General features: G+C 43.5%; 1 protein-coding gene across 7 annotated transcripts in view; it reads right to left on the reverse strand.

The window, feature by feature from the left end:
* AASDH (aminoadipate-semialdehyde dehydrogenase) overlaps nt 1-18,857 on the reverse strand; it is a 34,191-nt gene extending 15,334 nt beyond the window's left edge. For 3 of the 7 annotated variants that reach the window (XR_015744175.1, XM_087936648.1, XM_087936650.1), the window contains exons 1-9: nt 18,541-18,857; nt 17,068-17,175; nt 15,845-16,088; nt 15,285-15,405; nt 12,467-12,774; nt 11,647-11,839; nt 8,815-9,056; nt 7,685-7,791; nt 2,005-2,177 (exon numbers count right to left, since the gene is read on the reverse strand). Coding sequence is in view for 6 of the 7 variants with exons in the window: in XM_087936648.1 (XP_087792774.1) it covers nt 2,005-2,177; nt 7,685-7,791; nt 8,815-9,056; nt 11,647-11,839; nt 12,467-12,774; nt 15,285-15,405; nt 15,845-16,074 (1,374 nt within the window). In the remaining variant the exon portion in view is untranslated. Of the gene's footprint in view, nt 1-2,004; nt 2,178-7,684; nt 7,792-8,814; nt 9,057-11,646; nt 11,840-12,466; nt 12,775-15,284; nt 15,406-15,844; nt 16,089-17,067; nt 17,176-17,575; nt 17,744-18,540 lie in introns of all 7 variants that reach the window. The other 4 variants (XM_026699929.2, XM_087936652.1, XM_087936649.1 and 1 more) reach the window with 3 other exon arrangements.
* Between the last annotated feature and the right edge of the window lie 632 nt (nt 18,858-19,489).

Here is a 19,489-nt window from a genome sequence, read left to right on the forward strand (position 1 = left end):
AGGAAGAATTCTTGTGAAGTTCTTCCCAGCAGGAGGAAAACCTTACCACTAATTTTAGTCTCTATTTTTTCACGTGCCTGAATGAACTCAACTTGATTAAATTATTCTTTGAGATTCCCCTTCTTTGACCCCTTAGTATCATGGTTGGAGGCAATTTTATTGCCAGTAATAAATATTGCTGGCACTGTTTATGTACTCAGCAATTGTCTTTACTTCATATCATCGTCCCATCCTGAGCTATCATAATGGTTTGAAACCAAAACCGCAGTTCTGTGTTAATCTAAAAATTATAGGCGCTCATTAATTGGGTGGGGTAATAAAGGAAGGATTAATTTGTGTGTTAGGCATTCAAGGCACTTTTATTTAGTTTAAATAAAGGTATGCTTCATTAAAAAGGTAGACACACCCGCTGAACGTGTACATAGGACGTTCCACTGAATTAAATCGGCTTAATTTTTTTAAAGAAAAAGTAGACTCTCTTAAGTTGTCTTTGGATTTACTGAGCATGGCAACACTGTGGAACTGGATTGCCTTTGTTTCTTTTCAGGAATGTGTTTTAAACGTCCCAGTCTATCCTACAGCCCTGGGATTTCCTAGTGGTCTCCTATCCATTTATTACGTGCTTATCCCCGTATACATTTTTATAGAAGGGAGAAGAAGGTTCAGCCGGTTGACTAGATGCTGTTACCTGTTGTGGCTTAATGGAGATTAATTCTTTTTTTCCCCCCCTTTCTTTCTTGTTTAACTAAGGATATGTTTGATTATTTTGGGATGGAATGTGAACTGGAGAAGGGGTGGGAGGTGATGTCAGCAATAGGCTTCCCTGCAGAGGAGTCAGCACTTTCCATAGAAAAGACCAAGACAAGACTGAACTGGACGGGGGAGGAAGGAAAGGGGTTGGTGTTTCCCCCAAAATAAGACCCTGTCTTTTTTTGCCACCAAAAAAGACACCGGGTCTTATTTTCGGAGGATCTCATCCAATGACTAACCTCACTTGCGTGCATCGCCCCTGGCTTCCTTTTCGCTGTCAGAGGCCTTCAAGAACTTCTTCTGCCTCTCCTGAAGGCTTCTGCAGCCTATAACAGAGCTCAGGATCGATCCAGAGATTTGTTCTCGGCTCCAGAGGCCTTCAGGAAAGCCTTGCCAACCTTGCTGGCTGCAGAAGAAATGGGCCGGTAAGGCAGGTGTCGGGGCGTGTGTGGCCTGGCTAAAACTGCCCAAAGGTAAGTGGTAGGGCAGCTCCACACACACCCATCACCACCCTAGCTTAATTTTTACCTGTGCGCTTTGGAGTGGGCAGGATCTTAATTAGGGCTTAGTTTGGGTTCATGTATAAGAATCAAGCTAGGGCTTACTTTCAGGGTAGGTCATATTTTCGGGGAAACGGGGGTATTAGGTTAGAAGGTTACTGCTTTAGATTGGTGAGTCTCTGACTATTGGATGTAAGCAAATAAAGAACTGGACTCCACTGGATCTCATTGTGTCATCTTTGGGCTTAGGCCTGTCAAAGTACAAACAAAATACTGCTCTCTTCTTTGCACGGCTCGCACTGTAGGATCACTTGGACACATTCACGATCCAGATTTCTTGTATTTATTTAGGGGTATCCCCGCCTCAGTTTTCTTGTCATATTGCTAATCATTCCCATCTCCGTTAAGAGCTTGGTTTTCAAATGGCACCATGGTTCTTAAAGACCTTTTCTGTTGGGAGATCTTAAGGTTGTTCCCAGTAGTTTTTCTTCAGTGTATGCCTTCCTCACCTTTTGATTTTCAAAAGGTTTGTGGGATCCCTTATGTTATGATACAGAGGGAAGCTGGAGAATATGACAGCATTCAAAACCTAGGGGTAGCTAACGAAACAGTCTGTTTTCATGTAAGTAATATGAAAGTAATGTCAAAAACTCAGGTAATTTCTATCTTCCGGATTCTTCATGACCCAAACTCACTTCTGTATTACTTTAAAAAAACAAAACACCTTCTCATAAATAGTTACCTATTATCTCACCTGCTGTACATACTCAATGTTGAGACGCTTGCCATGACGCTTAATTTGGTTGTCCTTCCGCCCCAAGAAAAACATTTCAGCGTTTTTCACTCTTACAAAATCTCCGGTGGCTCTCATGGTGTCCGCGGGTAATGTGGTTTCGTCGTCAATGAAGCAGACACGTCCGTTTCCTCCTGTGACGAGTAATTCCAAGCAGTAAGTCAGGCTTGCTCCTTCTCAATCCATATTAACGCAGGCTATAAAGATCTTAAAAATGAGATTTATCAGCCCTGTGAGCAATGGTGGGCTGCAACCGGTTTAATAACTGGGTCTGTGAGCGCCTGCTTTGCATTCATTCAATAAACACCCATTTGAACCTCTTCACCATCTAGCCTTCTCTGGTAAGTAGAACAGCTGAGGCGCGATAAGCCACTTTGTCGCGCGAATCAGCTGAGCTGCAAAAGAAGGAAATATAAAACAGGATAGGGCGGGGGCGGGTGGGCGGGGCTAGAACTGGTCTGAACCATCAGCAGCCCACCACTGCCTGTGAGGTTTTCAGTCTTGTGAAATAGTTCAGATGTGAAGCTGAATTAGGTTAACAGAACCTTGCTGTTCTGACCAAGGCTTCTGAGACCATAATTACACACGTTTATTTTAAAAACAAGTCTGGTTTTATTGCAACGCTGGGAATTATTTTCATTCCCAGCTGATAATGAATCTCAAACAGTCCCTTGAGATCAGCACCCACCTTTCTTGCCTAGGAAGTGCTGCCAATGACATAAGTGTCAAATGAACTAGAGCTTCAAGAACGAATTTGAACTGAACAAACAACTTTGCTTCCTGCAAAGGTTTCGTCATCTTTGCCTGCCCTTTATACCTTAGGGGAGGGGCAATCACCTCCCAGCCTTATTCCCAAGTCGCCCCTTTTGCCACAGCTGCCCTTGCCTTCTAGCAGCCCTGTGCACATGCACACTGGGAACAGGCTCCCCTGGTTCCTCTGTCTCGCTGCTGCCAGACTCCAGAGGCTCCGGAGGCAGCACCCCACTCCTAAATGGTCCTGGCCCAGAGGTGGTCTTCAGCAGGTTCTGACCAGTTCTGGAGAACCGATAGCGGAAATCTTGAGTAGTTTGGAGAACCGGAAATACTCCCTCTGACTAGAGATTTTGCGGTATCCTTCCCCTGCCAGGCCCACCAAGCCACGCCCACAGGACTGGTAGTAAAAACTTTTGAATCCCACCACTGTCCTGGCCCCACCTCTGCATCGGACACAGGACCCTCGACTGAGTCCTTTCCAGATTCCCAGACTGATTCCCTTTCTTCCCGATGGTCCGATTCCACTGCTGTCTATACAGGCTTCCGGCGAACCACAACACTTGCAAGTCTGAAAGTATATTTCTCTCCATTGCTTTTAAACCCTGAGAAATTAGCAGGAGTCCTTTCTGATATTTTTTGCCACACCTCAGGCTCAGCTGCCTCTTATTTGACTGTTTATCTACTGTAGGGCTCTTCCTCCTGTCTACCAAACTCATTCTCACGTACCATTCCCTCGGTACAGGAAAACAACACAAGGAATCTTTCAAACTTGATCAACTAACTTGCTCGTCTGATAGCTAATTTTTATCACACTGAACTCTTGCAAGCAACGTGAGAAAGAGTTCAGTTGTTCTGACCCAGCTCCCCAAACACGACAAACCTCCTGAAGTGAAATAAATGATTCCTTTATTAGGAGGGCCAGCAGCCCAGGCAAAAGGTTTTTCACAGCAGGCTAATTAGTCTATCCGGCAGGGAGATGAATAGTTGTCTGTCACATCTGTTCATTTCCGCCCCCTGCCTTTTATCCCCAGAACTAGGGCGGGGCTTCACTAGCAGCGATGGCTCTTCCTTCCCAAGGATCAGCCCATAGATTTCCACTGCTCTCCTCTCCTCTGCCTTCTGCACATCCTCATGTCAGGCACTGGGCCTAGCTGTTCCTCTTCTTCCTCATCAGCCACCTCCAGACCTGGGGGCGGCTGACTCTCCATCTGAGGCGGGGCTATCAGTGGCTTTCTGTCCAGCACCGCCCATGGCCTCTCCTCTGCCCATCCCAAGCACTGGGCCATAGTTTCTTCACCCAGCTGGGGCTGACCTTCTAGGGGGGGTCTGCAGACTGCTCTTCTCCAACTACTGGCCCATAGATTTCCACTGCTCTCCTCTCCTCTGCACATCCACACATCAGGCACTGGACCCAGCTGTTCTTTCTCTTGCTCATCAGCCACCTCCAGACCTGGGGGCGGTTGACTCTCCATCTGAGCACTGACAGAGGGCACAGGCTCCGCCTCTCTCTCTCTCTCTCTGCCACCTCCATTCCCTCTTCTCAGGTTGCCTTGATGATGACCCTGACTCCCATGCCGCCGCCTCCTCCTCCGATTTGGCTGCTGGAGGGGCAGGTGGTTGACAGGCCACAATATCAGTCTTGCACGCTGCCACCTTCCTATCTGCGCGGATGACCATGCAGAATGAGGAAGGCTTTACTGTGATGACCCGGGGCATGGCACAAAGACAACAGAGTCAGATAATCAATAAGAGACCTTTTATTACCCGCAATATCCAGGTTACCTTCTGGCTGGAGAAAAACAGCCTTTGACTGGAGAAAATTAAGTCCAAAACATGGTCAACACAAACTAAGTCAAAAGTCCAAACAAGCCAAACTGAAGTAATTAATTTGGCAGGGCAGGAGCAAGAATTTCAGACTTGAAAGCATGGCAAAACTCACAGAGTTAGGAAGATGCCAAGAACACAGATAAGCCATGACAACACAAGATAAAGTCACGTTTGCTCCCAACAGCCTGTCACACACAGCCTGCCTTTCTTATCAACTGTCTTCCCAGCTGTGGCTAATGAAGGAAATCAGGGCCCTTTCCTCCCCTATAAGCCATGCAACCCACATTGCTCCCTTCTCCGTTCCTCCCTGCGTGCCCTAGGATGAAGAGGGGGTGGGCCTGGATCTTCCCCTGAACTCCCCCTCCCTTGTTCTACCTCTTCCCTGCTCTGCCCAGACTTTGCCCTTCCACAGCCTCCTCCACAGCCAATGGAGCCACACACCCATTCCCTGTCAGCTGTTTGGCTTCCTCCTCGGATTCAGACTCTGACAAGGGTGTGACAGCTGCTTTCATTTTTGTTGAATATAGCTTCCTGTGCTTAAACATTATCTGTGATTATTTTTAATAAGCCTATTTTGCTCTGCACTGTTTGACATTGGCTTATTTTGACACAACAGAAAACGTAAGGCTATTAAAAACATTAGAGCCTTTTGCATAGTATAATTATTTAGTCACTTCTGACCATGATGCAAGCTAATTATAGCACCTTCCATTGTCAGGTTAAAACTTCCATTCATAGCTACTCTTTGTGTTAGCTGAAATCGATGAGAATTGCGGGTGCCTTATTATTCTGAGAATCCAGATTCACCACAGCGTAGCATTACAGAGAGTGTAGCGCTCAAAATAAAGCGTTGTTTAAAACACGCTACAGGTAGTCATCGAATTATGACCTCAACGGAGTCCAAAACTGAGACATTGGTTAAGTCAATTTTGCCCCATTTTACGAGAGAGAGAGAGAGAGAGAGATAATATCCTGGCCGTTGTTAATATATGTATTATTAAGCATTCAATATATTTTGTATATTCCTCTTTAGTTAACCCTGGTAGGAATGTTTCAGGTTTGGGAACTATCTTTAAGCCTGTTATTTCCTGTAACCAGATCTTCTCAACCTTATTCCAAAATTTCTTCGCTTTTGGGCAGATCCACCACATGTGAAAGAAAGTACCCAGTTTCTTTTTGCATTTCCAACAATCTGATTTAAAATTTGGATAGATTTTGGCCAATCTCGCTGGTGCTAGATGAGACCTTGCCTTATTGATGAGATTGAAAACAAACTTCTTGACAAATCATTAAAATCTGACGGCATTTTTTAAAAATCTTTGGTAGGATAATGCCGAATACCAACGACTGCATTTTTATTTTATACAGTACTATTCAGAAATCAAAATGTTTAAATCCATGTTAGAAAAAAAATGCTTATTTTGGAGAAATGTTTTAAGCTCCTTCAAAGTCATCAATCTAATAACTGGACCATTCCCAATTATTCCAATTACTAAGAATAGATCAGGAAAAACTTGCTATTTTAGTACTCTGGCCAATCTAATTTCAGCACTACCTAATCAGAAACTTCTAGAGCAGGGGTGTCAAACTCAAGGCCCACAGGCCAGATCCAGCCCGTGCAGGGGTGGGATTCAAATTTTTTAACAACCGGTTCTGTGGGTGTGGCTTAGTCGGTGGGAATGGCTTGGTGGTCATGTGACTGGGTGGACGTGGCTTGATGGTCATGTGACTGGGTGGGCGTGGCCAACTCAACATCACTCAAATCGAGGCACGCATCTCCTCACCTGGCCTCTCGTGACTGTGGGGATGCTGCAACAGTCATAAGTGTGAAAAATGGTCATAAGTCACTTTTTTCAGTGCCGTTGTAACTTTGGTCACTCCACACAAGCAAAGTACCAGCAAAGGAGGGGAAAAAAACTCCAGAGAAGTTTGTGAGACAGGAAGTCTAGTCCTGCCAAGAATGTAATAAGGGTTAATGGAGAGGCAGTTTCTGTAAGCAACCCCAGAATGTTTCCTTCCTGCCTTCTTTACAGGATTAGGCCAGTAATTTCTTCTAACAACCGGTTCTCCGAACTGCTTAGAATGTTAACAATCAGTTCTAGCGAATAGGTGTGAACTGGTAGAATCCCACTCCTGGACCCGTGGATCCAGCCCACTTGTGGGGGAACCCTTGAAACAGCAAAGGACTGGCCCACTGTGCCTCTGTCAGCAAAAACAACGCTCCTGTCTTGTTAACAGTTCTAGTTAGAGGCAGGTCAAACGTTAAAGGTACTTCATCCATATTTATGATGTTGGAATTCTTGGCTAGTTTTGTTTCAATGAATTTGTGGAAGTTTGCAACTTTTTCCTCGTAGTCGGAAGGAAGTTGCTGACAGACAGTCGTCCGCGCCCTGATGGACAGATCTTTTCGTCTCATAAATCTACAACACCATGACGGTCCACCTTTAAAATCTTCAATACCCATTTCGTTGGCGATTGTTTTAGCTTTCAGTCGGATCTGCACGGTGGATACACCTCAGCCGTCTGCTCTCTGTGTGTTCACCCAGTCCTCAAGAACATTTTCAAGTTTAGGCCATCTGCTTTTAGGACCTCTGAAAGCCTTTGTTGTCCTTTGGCATTGAATCGGTTCTTCACGCTGCCGTCTCCAACGTCTCACCGTTGATTAACGTCAAGCTTACGTGCAGCAGCTCTATTTCCTTCCTGGATAGACAGATCGATTGCTTTCAACTTAAAAGCTGCATCGTATGCTTTTCTTCGTGTACTTTCCATGATGCGGGTGTGAAAAATATTTTGCATTTGTGCGTGTCGTGCTGCTTGTGTCGAGCGTGCCCAAAACTACCGGTAGCTTCTTCTTCTTCGCATTGACCTCTTGCGTCTGTCACGTTTTTGTGCCCCCGATGGCAGTTAGAGAGGAAAAATCTATAGATAAGCCGCATTGTTGTACAAGCCGCAGGGTTCAAAGCGTGGGGAAAAAAAGTAGCGGCTTATAGTCTGGTAAATACGGTATGATCATCTTCAAGTAATGATTATTTTAATTGAAAATGACAAAAAATAACATTACCTATAAATACTTGGCCTTCACCTTCTTGGACAAGTAAGCCATTATCATCTTTGACTTCAACTGCTGTTCCAGATAAGGGTGTTCCCAATGGTACAGCAGAATCAAATCTGAAAAAGGATGGGGCGAGCAGGCAGAAGAGAGAGAAAGAGATGTGAAACAAGGATGGAAAATAAGTATAGAACTAATTTCTTCATTCAGAAACAACCCACTATCAAAACTGTTCACACTTATCAATTAGATCAAAAAATAGAAAGCAAAATTACTGCCAACAGTTACATGTTTTATCCACAAGTCAAATCTTGGGAGAACCTGGCTCAGTCACTTTTAATGTGTACTTTTAAGTCAGTGATGGGATTCAAAAATTTTTATTTCCGGTTCTGTGGGTGTGGTATGGCTTGGTGGGCGTGGCTTGGTGGGTATGGCAGGGGAAGGGGAAGGATACTGGAAAATCCCATTCCCTCCCCACCCCGCTAACCTGCTTTCAAGCTCCGTTCTCCTGGGCAGGCAACCAAAGAAGACCCAGCCAATCAGCTGGGACTTGGGAGGCGGGGAGTAGATGGGGGCGGGGCCAGTCAGAGGTGATATTTGCCAGTTCTCCGAACTACTCAAAATTTCTGCTACCGGTTCTCCAGAACTGGTCAGAACCTGCTGAATAAGCCACCTCTGTTTGCAGCGCATAAAGCATGTTGACTTTAAAAGACTGCTTTGGGTTCAAGTATTCTGAGTTTGGAATGAATTATGTGGCTCGTTCCAGAAGTTATGTTTGGTTCAAGTCATGCACACCCAACTCTGAACTCAAAATGTTTCTGGAATGGGTAAAATAAAACCCACTTCACATGTGAAACATTCCCAACTCAAAATCTCCATCGCACTGAGCCTTGTCATATATATGCACAGGACAATGGTGGGATTCAATTTTTTTTACTACCGGTTCTGTGGGCGTGGCTTGGTGGCCGTGGCAGGGGAAGGATACTGTAAAATCTCCAGTCAGAGGTGATATTTGCCGGTTCTCCAAACTACTCAAAATTTCCGCTACCAGTTCTCCAGAACTGGTCAGAACCTGCTGAATACCACCTCTGGCACAGAAGTAGACAACAGGGCAGGAAAAAAAAATATGAACGTTTTCCTACCGATGATCCATGTCAAAGGCCTCCTCAGGAATCCTGTAGCATGTGGCCCAACATGAAACTTCAGTAAGGCCGTAAATATTAAAGAGTTGAGTTCTGTTTCCTTTTTCTTTCCAGATTCTCAACACACTAAGCGCAGGGCAGGCTTCTCCCCCAAGAGCTAAGATTCGCAGGGACGTTTCCGCAGTCAGTACAGTGGATCTAATATGCTCAACTCCAAATCTTTTCAAAAGGGTTGGTGTAGCCTGAAGAAAGCAGGATTCAAGGTTATTATTAGAACGATAACTCCTCGACTTACAACAGTTCGTTTAGTGTCTGTTCCAAATTGCAATGGCACTTGAAGAAAAGGGACTCATGACCATTTTTCATACTTGCAACCATTGCAGCGTTCCCATGGTTATGCGAACAAAATGTGGAGGCTTGGCAACTGGTCCATATTTATAATGGTTGCAAGTGTCCTGAGGTCATGTGATCATCCTTTGCGGCCTTCTGATAAGTAGAGTCAACGGGATGCCAGATTCACTTAACAATTGTGTTACTAACTTAACAACTGTCATGATTCACTTAACAAATGTGGCTCTTTTTTTTGTGTGAGTCTTTTAATGACCCCATAATCCCTTACATCAGGGTGGTGTTGGGGCAACTGAATGGAGCTGTGTGTTTACTGGCCGGATGCCCTTCCTGTCACCAATGAGGAGTTCGCAGCAGATATCTTTTCATTGTGCCAAGAGAGAGTGAAATATCTGCTTCTAACTTAGGATGGAACTCACAGCCTCCTGATTGTGAGGTGACTGCTCCACTCACTTAACAAATGTGGTAATACAATAGGTCGTAAAATGGGACAAAATTCAATTAGCAAATGTCTCACTCAGCAACAGAAATTTTGGGCTCAATTGTGGTCGGAAGTCGAGGGTTTTGCCCATACTGTAATAATTATACACCTCCTAGATGGCAAATATACAATTATTTTGTTGATTAAATTGATATGGCTGCCCAACTTTCACATGGTGACTCCATATGCATCTTACAGTGTTTCTATGATAATTCTATTTAAGAGGCGGCAATGACAACAATGTCACTTTCATGTAAAGAATTTAGAAAGTTATTTATTTTAATTGGAAGATGAAAATAGTGGCCTCCTTTTGGATCCAACGAGCACTCATAGATGACAAAGAGGATTAAAAACTAGGCTGTCAAATTTTGGTCATCTTACTTTTGGGACTCTTCGGTTATTATCTAAAGGCAGGCTGTCATTGAAAGGATTTGGAAAATTGTCTTCTGTTGGGTGAAAAGTAGCCAAACAAAATGAAATTCAGTGTAGAGAAAAATAAGATTTTACATTTGGGCAAGAAAAACCAATCGTACAAGTATAGACTAGCGAAATACCACTCACGTATCATCATGAAATCTCCAGAACCGTAAAACCTACAAACTTGAGATTTGGTACCTATGTTCCTCTTGGCTTCTAGGTGCTCGCTAAGAAAGGATTTTTTGAAATGACCATCAGAGCATTAGTATTTCCTATATTATTATTAACACGCTCTGATGCTAAGGAGTTCTACTTCCCTACCACCACCTGAAAAGATATCTGTTCCAAGTGCAAAACACAAGCAGAAAAGAGTTTCAGTTTCACAGCAGCAAGCAGCTTTAGTACAGAACAGTTGAGTTAAGTCACTCCCAGACTCCTTGCTGTCTCCTTCTTGCTCACATAGCAAATACTGTTTCAGTTTCCAAACAGCCTTCAACTCTCTCACACACTGACTGCAGGCTAGCCAGATGAATACCGATGGATGCTGGTAGGAAGAGGCAGAATTTCCCCCCCTCCTTATTTTCTTCCCCCAAAACTAAGCCCAACTACGTAGTTTTGTAGCGAAGCACGGGTATCAAGCTAGTTCTGCTATGTAAGAACTTGTTAGAGAAAACACAATCATTTGAGGCTTAACCTCATCTAGTCCACAAATGTTCCAAATCTGAAAAAAAAAAAAGTTCCCCAGGAAATATACCCATGTGGTTGAAACAGCCCTGGAACACTTCTGATGAAGTTGGAAGAATACTGATTTGGAAACAAGGTGCTACATATATCGACACACTTTTTAAAAAATTCCTATAAACGAAAGCCTTGGGCTTTCAGTGCAGTGTAGGCGTCCCCACAAAGCACTAAGCAACTCCGTCCCAGCAAAAGCTCTTTTATTAAATGAATGTGAATTTGTTTCATTCACAGTCAGCCAAAGGCTTGGGAAACAGTCTTGCAAAGTTATGCTAATTAGCTCAGACCTTGGAAAGCTGCCCGGTAAATAGTTCCACACTCAGTGCTGACAGGGAAGGGCTGGGTTACACAGACAAATCCTCACGAGACTGGAACGAATGAACGAACGAGCAAGTTCTTTCTTGAAAAAGCCCCCCCCCCTTTTGCTCCTCTTTTAATCCTGATGGGAGGAGCCATTCATTGTCCACCTGTAGCCTTACTTCCATGTAGACCCCGAGTTCTTAATTGATCCTTCCTTTTGGCAGCTCTCTGCGCATGCGCAGGCAGGGAACTGGTTCCAGAAGCTCCCCTGCCTCACTGCTGTCCAAGCCCGAAGGCAGCTGATGACTGCCAGCCTGCCCTGGCCCTATCTCTGCCTCTGATGCAGAGCCCTCGTCTGAGCCTTCCTCAGCCTCCAGGACTGGCCCAGGTTCCTCCTCAACCTCCTCACTGTCTGACTCTTACGGCCAGCTCCGTCAACTGCTGGCGGGCCACAACAAATATAAATGGCCCTGTGAAGATTTCTCCTTATTCAAGCAAACAAGGCAAGGGAATAGTTTTATTAACTCTCCAAACAACGAGATTCTTACCTGCAATACGGTCACTCTGTGCTGCTGGAAGAGAGCCCTGGATAACTGCTGTGGCATCATTTTAATCACTGTGGGTAGTATAAGCAGACATGCTCCACTCGCCAGACTAATGAACAGGTCAATGACGGATGGATCAAAAGTCAAAGGAGAGGCCATAAACACCACGTCCTCTGGGGTAATTTTAAAAACCTCTCTGGAATCAAAGACCAAAAAAATGCATCTCTGAGAAATTGGATTGAGATGAAATTTTAAGCAGTTTTGCATTTCTTGCAACACTGATCACACATATACCAAGTTAATCGGTCACATCTTTCTCCCGCCAATACAAATTCTAAATGCTCCAATTCCCCCTCTAATTCAGGTCAGCATTACATAAACTATACACCCTGAATGTCTGGGTTGCAGTCTAAGCAGCCCTTCTAAAAGCTGGGTAATTTTAATGAGGTCAATCCAGAATGAGATTCATTTCCAAAATATATTACAGCTTTTCAAATTTTTTTTGTCTAAGGGCTGAATACTTGCAAACCAAGTTCTATGAATTTATATCAGATCTATTCCAATTATATCGAAAGCAAAATGCGATTTATGCTGTTGTTCTTTTTGTTAACCCTTCCTTCTTATCAAACTATATCTTCTTCCCCTTCTGCTTCTTCCTCCTCCTCTTCGTCCTCCTCCTCCTCCTCTTGTGTAGCAGATATATTCCCATTGTGCGCAGATAAATATTTCCCTCTACCTGATTGTGAGGTGAGAGCTCCACCACTAGGCCGCCGCACCAATCCTCTTACCAAAATAGATGACTAAGTGTATTTGGAAAACTTACCTAAGATGAAGGATATTTGGTACGATGCATTTGTGAGGCACCCTCACAATTTTGGGAAGCCCTGTTGTTCCAGATGTGTGCAAAACATATGCCAGGGAATGTTTCTCTCTGACATCCAACAGATCTTTGGGTGGTATACCCTTATGTGGCCGCTCTTTACAGATGCTTCTGACCATGGAGCCTTCACTATCTGCCTTTACGTATTTGGCCAACTGAACTCCACTGTGCCTTTGGAAGAGAATTAAACCAATTCCCTGCATCTGAAGAGAATTTTGGCTGTATAAGTGTCCATAAGCTATTGTGAATTTCTGGAAAGAAAAGAGAAACTTATTCTAACACAAATTTTGCATGTTTACTCCTCTGTGTCTAAAGTCACAACAAATAAAGTCAAAACAAAATAAATTTAGAGCAGCTAATCAAATAAGACGACCTTCAAGGGAATATGGCGTTGTTTTTTTTAACCCAAAATGATTCTGCGACAAGTACAAAAACTATTAATACACTGTGGTTTTTATGGTAGGGCTACAAGGTTGTGCTGCAAAAATTCAAATGACAATGTAGAACGCAGAACATGGAACAACTAAAGGGCCCAAAACAGCACACACCAAGACTGTAGAGGTGTCACTTTTTAATTTAACTCATATGCACAATATTTCAAGAGAAATGCTGGACAAGAATTAGAATTGGAATTAATAATCTGGGAGATATATTAACAATCTGAGTCTTCTGCTCATATGTTAAAAAAAAAAAACCTCTATCAACTAATGCAAATACTGCCCAAAGAGATTTGCTTCAATTCTACCTGTAAGAAAACAAAAACAGACATTATCTTTTTAGGCTCAATGTTCACTGAGGTCTTCCTATTTGGGAGAAGGACGATGATATATCAAGGTATTAATCTATATATATTAAAAATGAAATACCACTCATGCATCATCACAAAATCTCCAGAACTGTAAAGCCTACAAACTTGAAATTTGGCAACTATGTTCCTCTTGGCTTCTAGGTGCTCACTAAGAAAGGGTTTTTCGAAATGACCATCACAGCATTAATATTTCGTACATTATTATTAACGCTCTCTTATGCTAAGGAGTGCTACTCCCCCTCCCCACCCGAAAAGAAATCTGTTCCAAGTGCAAAATACAAGCAGAGGGGAGGAGTTTCAGTTTCAGAGCACCAAGCAGCTTTAGTACAAAACAGTTGAGCTAAGCCACGCCCAGCCTCCTTGCTGTCTCCTTGCTCACACAGCAAATACTGTTTCAGTTTCAAAGAGCCTTCAATTCTCTCACACAGTGACAGGACTCTAGCTAGATGAATACTGATGGATGCTGGTAGGCAGAGGCAGAATATCTTCCCCCTTATTTTCCTCCCCCCAAACTAAGCCGAACCACATAGTTTCATAGTGAAGCACGGGTATTGAGCTAGTATTAAATATACTGATGTTATATATGTCAAATTGGGGACAGAACATCCCGGAGGAAAAAATCTCATCCCTGTGTCCTGGATGCCTTTCAATTGCAGTGCTGGAGAAAAGATATGAGTAAACTTTGAGCGGTAAGAACAATTAAGTATTAGATTAAATAAAAGCAGACTGCTCAGTTTCTCAAACCGACTGGTTTAAGACAGAGAAAGAAGCGTGGCAAGATTGCATTCTCTCCTCTTTCTTATTCAACCTGCACGGTGAAATGATCACGAAGAAGCTAGGTCTTGAGGAATCAAAAATTGGGGTAAAGAAACACCAACAATCTCTGATATACTGATACACTGATGATACAACTCTACACTCTCAGAAACCAAAGAAGGCCTGGAACGTCCAATCAAGAAAATCAAAGAAGAAAGTGAGATTTTTGGACTCTTTCTGAACATCAACAACCAAGCTCATGACCACTGCAAGGAATGGAAACATCAAAAGAGAAACTGATGGTGAAGGGATAGAATGTGTGTGTGTGTGTGGGGGAAATCATTTTCCCAGGATCGCAGATAGCTCAAAGTGGTGAATGCAACACAGAAATAAAATGTCAGATTGCACTGGGTTCCACAGCTATGATGAACATGAGCTGAATATTGAAAAGCAAGGACATCAGACTGGCAACCAAACATAGGTTCGTTTGCTCTGTTGGGTTTCCCATAGCTACCGTTGGTTGTGAAAGTTGGACCTTAAAAAAAAAAGATAGCAAGACCAGAAGACAATCAACGTGTTGGGGCTGGAGAAGGCTCCTGCGTATTCCTTGGACAGCAAAGATGATTAACAAGTAAGTATTGGAGCACATAACACCAGAGAGGTGTTAACACTTAGGCAAAATTACAAAACTGACCCTCACTTACTTTGGCTATATCATGCGGGGGAATTAACTGGAGAAAGCAATTAAATTGGAAGAATTAGAGGTAAAAGCAGCAGTAATGTAAGTCATAAGGTTGTAATTCAAGGACTACCATACCTAGTAGTACCTTGGCACGCAATGTTAAGTGGTCCTGGGATGTGCAATGAGTACCAAAAATGATGAGTACCAACCATTTTTTACCCATAAGCAATAATGTTGCACGTGACAAGACAGCCAACGCTGACAGGTTCTGGCTTGTGCAATGAATACCAAACAAGCAATGGTACTAGGTCAAAATGTTTCCATCAAAATGAGTTCACTACCAAATTCGATGAGTTGTAAAGCAATTGAGTACCAAGGAACCAATGGATGTAATTACTTAAACTTCTATGGGTTTACTTCACTGTAAACATAAAACTATCCTACGTAGAAGGTTTGCATAATTCCAATTACATTTTAAACATGCCCATTAAAATAAAATTAAGCTTTGCACTTACGTCAACTTTATTTTCTTCAACAAGAACGTATCGGAAACCACATTTCTTCATGAAGGAAATAGAGAGGCTGGGCAAGGCATCCGGATCGATGGGAGAATATGCAGCAGGTACCTGAAGAAGTCTAGCAAAATGAAGCAAACTATTTTTAGGCAGCCAAACTTACAGAAGGTTCTTATCAGCAGAGAAGCTTATGGCTTTCTAAGTAGTTCTGTAATATTTTATAAGATGTTGGACGAAGATGAATATAGGTGCATGCCAAATTACACAGCTACCTATACTAAAAGGCCAATGTTTTAAAAATAAAGAGGATTTCTTTCTGTATATCTCACTCCATCTAGTGGCTTAAGCAAAAAAGTTAGATTCTACAGATATTTATACCAATATCTTATATCCTATTAAAAAAATAACACATTACTAAAATTGTAGGAGACAAATTGGACAGGACATATTATACACATAAACACTTTAAAAATGATGATAGTTTGAACTGAATGAGGCGACAGTAGCATGTCCTGCATTTATGTTAACCAATTTATATAAATGTAAAAGCATAGCATTACCCTAGAATCCAAGAAGGTAGGTTGATCCCTGGATAACAGTAGAGACCTATTTCCAGATTTTCAGTAAGGTTGCAATGTGTCCTCAGGGAGTCTGTAAGCTCTGCAGCGAGGCTCATAACTGTCTTGTACTGGTAGGAAACGGGACTCTGATGGTCGCATGCATCAAAGCACACGGCTCTTCTTTCAGGATATAATCTGGCCGCAGTCTGAACCATCTCGTGCAGAGTCATTCTCAATATTTATCCTGTGTAAGAAAAAAAAAATCCATCCAATCCATTAATTAAGAGCCAGTTTAGTCTATTGGTTAATGAACCAGAGGTTGGCTTGGTGCAGTCACTCTCTCAGCCCAACCCACCTCACAGGGCTGTTGTGGAGGAAAAAAAGGAGGAAGGAATATGAGTTAAGTTCACCTCCTTATTTAAAAATAATAAAGGTGAGGTAAAAAATGTAGATAAACGTTCATTTTTTTAAAAAACGTACAAAACATACCCTATCTATCTATCTGAAAGTGAAATACCACTCACGCATCATCACAAAATCTCCCGAGCCATAAAACCTACTAACTTGAAATTTGGCATGCATGTTTCTCTTGGCTTCTAGGGGCTCACTAAGAAAGGATTTTTTGAAATGACCACCAGAGCATTAATATTTCGTATATTATTATTAACACTCTTTTATGCTAAGGAGTTCTACTCCTCCTCCCCACCTGAAAAGAAATCTAATCCAAGTGCAAAACACAAGCAGAGGAGTTTCAGTTTTAGTTTCACAGCACCAAGCAGCTTTAGTACAGAACAGTTGAGCTAAGCCATGCCCAGGCTCCTTGCTGTCTCCTTCTTGCTCACACAGCAAATACTGCTTCAGTTTCCAAAGAGCCTTCAATTCTCACACAGTGACAGGACACTAGCCAGATGAATACCGATGGATGCTGGTAGGCAGAGGCAGAATATCTTCCCCCTTATTTTCCTCCCCAAAAACTAAGCCCAACCACACAATTTCGTAGCGAAGCATGGGCATCGAATTAGTAACACTTGAAAGCAATATATATTTTAATGTACAGAGCTGTGTTCTACAAAATGGGCAGTTATATAAAATAGAATAAATGCTTTCCAAACTAGATGCATTGTATTTATATATACAGTTCTGATCATTATTCTGATATTATGGCATTCAGTACAACAGGATTCTATTTCTCAATTATATAAAAGAGAAAGCCGGATATATACCTTAATTCAGACATAGAGTGGGAGAATTACTCATGTTTTCACATGCCCATGTACCATCAACCATTACTGTACTGTATTGTATTGCTCCAACATCTTTTAAGGTTAAATCTAAAACAAATAATAAATAATAAAATACAGGCAACAGATAAAACTTCTAAAAAGATAGCAAGAGATAGCAACTTACAAGTTAGGTTTTTTTAAAAAAACTACTGTCTATCAATTATATTGATTTAGCTTGACAGAATAAAAAGAACCTGAGTTTGTAAAGATATGAAACCAAAGTTCTGGTTACAGGTAGCATTGCTATACAGATACCCCTCGACCTACAACAAACCAGTTAATGACTGTTCAAAGTTACAACAGCACTGAAAAAAGGTGACTTATGACTGTTCTCACACAACTGTTTCAGCATCCCCATGGTAACGGGATCAAGTAGATGCAATAATATGAGGGAAGCTGAAGTACAGGGAAATGAGAGAAAATGGACTAAAGGTAGTCCTTGACTTACAATCATTCGTTTAGTGACCAAAGTTACAACGGCACTGAACAAGAACGAAGAATGTTCTTTCTGCGCCAACTCAGGAAGCTCAAACTGCCCAAGGAGCTGCTGATCCAGTTCTATATAGAGGAATTATTCAGTCTGTCATCTGCACCTCTGTAACTGTCTGGTTTGGTTCTGCAACCCAACAGGACAGACTCAGACTTCGGAGAGTAATTAGGACTGCAGAAAAACACAATTACTACCCATATGCCTTCAGTTGAGGGCCTGTATACTGCACCAGTCAAAAAGAGGGCTTCACAGAGAAGCTTACACTTTGCTCCAGCACAGGGTTCTCAAATCTTGGCAACTTTTAAGAACTGTGGACTTCAATTCCCAGAATTCCCCAGCCGGGTATATTCACCCTCAGGAAGAGAAGGGCTGCAGAGAATCAAGATAGCTGTCTTCAAGGGCCGTTATGCAGAATAGGGGTCTCCAACCTTAGGCCTTTAAGACTTGTGGACTTCAATTCCCAGAATTCCTCAGCCAGCCTTGTGTGGACTTCAATTCCCAGAATTCCTCAGTCAGCCTTGTGGACTTCAATTCCCAAATTCCCCAGCCAGACTTGTGGACTTCAACCCCCAGAATTCCCCAGCCAGCCTTGTGTGGACTTCAAACTCCCAGAATTCCTCAGTCAGCCTTGTGGACTTCAACCCCCAGAACTCCTCAGCCAGACTTGTGGACTTCAGAATTCTGGGAGTTGAAGTCCACAAGTCTTAAAATGGCCAAGATTGGAGACCCCTGATTGTAGAAGGTGAGGCAGAACCGTTCACAGTTGTTCCAGAAGAAGATGGGGGGTTTTCTTATCAGTGGGCCTTTAATTACAATGAAGTAGTTTTTTTTTGGGGGGGGGGGCTGGCTGGCTGAGGAATTCTGGGAGTTGAAGTCCACCCGGGCTGCATGAAGCCCCTACCCCTGCATTGAAGTCCTCTTACCTTCTTCCGGCATGCTCTTCCAACGTCCCACCTAAGGCACGAAACCCAGGAGGTCCGAGCGCCTGCTGAGCTTCTGCAAAACGTCCTTTGGGGAAACCGAGGCAGCCTTTTGGCCTTGCAAAAACAGAGCAGCTTGCTGAGCCGGCCCGCTTCTTGCACCGAGAGCCTGCAGGACGGGGAGCCTCCTTGGAGAAGGGAACGGGCGCAGGATGCTCCAAACCCCGCCACCCCCGGGGAACCTGCCTCTTCTTCCCGCCGCCCGTGGCCTCGAGCCTTTTCCTTCCCACCTACCGCGGGGCGGGCTGCGAAGGGCGGAAGAAGGGAAGACGAAGCCAAAGGGGAGGAGGAGAAGGAGGAGGAGGAGCCGGGCTGCACATGGACGCCCAAGGGCCAGGCTTAAGGCACGGTCTTGTCTCGCAATAGCTTCCGAGGCTTTGCCTTGCCTTGCCCTGCTGCTTTTGGGGAGAGGGCAATTGCAGGGGTGCCGGATGAGGAGAGCACGCCTTTCTGTTTGAAGGGCTGCCACAAAGAAGGGCTGTGTGTCTGTGTGTGTGTGGTCGGTCAAAGTGTTCGCCAACGCAGAGGTCTCCAACCTTGGCAACTTTAAGACTTGTGGGCTTCAAACCCCCAGAATTCCTCAGTCAGCCTTGTGGGCTTCAAACTCCCAGAATTCCTCAGTCAGCCTTGTGGGCTTCAAACTCCCAGAATTCCTTAGTCAGCCTTGTGGGCTTCAAACTCCCAGAATTCCTCAGTCAGCCTTGTGGGCTTCAAACTCCCAGAATTCCTCAGTCAGCCTTGTGGGCTTCAAACTCCCAGAATTCCTCAGTCAGCCTTGTGTGGACTTCAAACTCCCAGAATTCCTCAGTCAGCCTTGTGGGCTTCAAACTCCCAGAATTCCTCCGTCAGCCTTGTGGGCTTCAAACTCCCAGAATTCCTCAGTCAGCCTTGT

The sequence above is a fragment of the Pseudonaja textilis genome, chromosome 6 (genome assembly GCF_049901715.1).
Source record: "Pseudonaja textilis isolate UNSWEBS1 chromosome 6, rPseTex1.2, whole genome shotgun sequence".
NCBI classification, from domain to species: domain Eukaryota; kingdom Metazoa; phylum Chordata; class Lepidosauria; order Squamata; family Elapidae; genus Pseudonaja; species Pseudonaja textilis.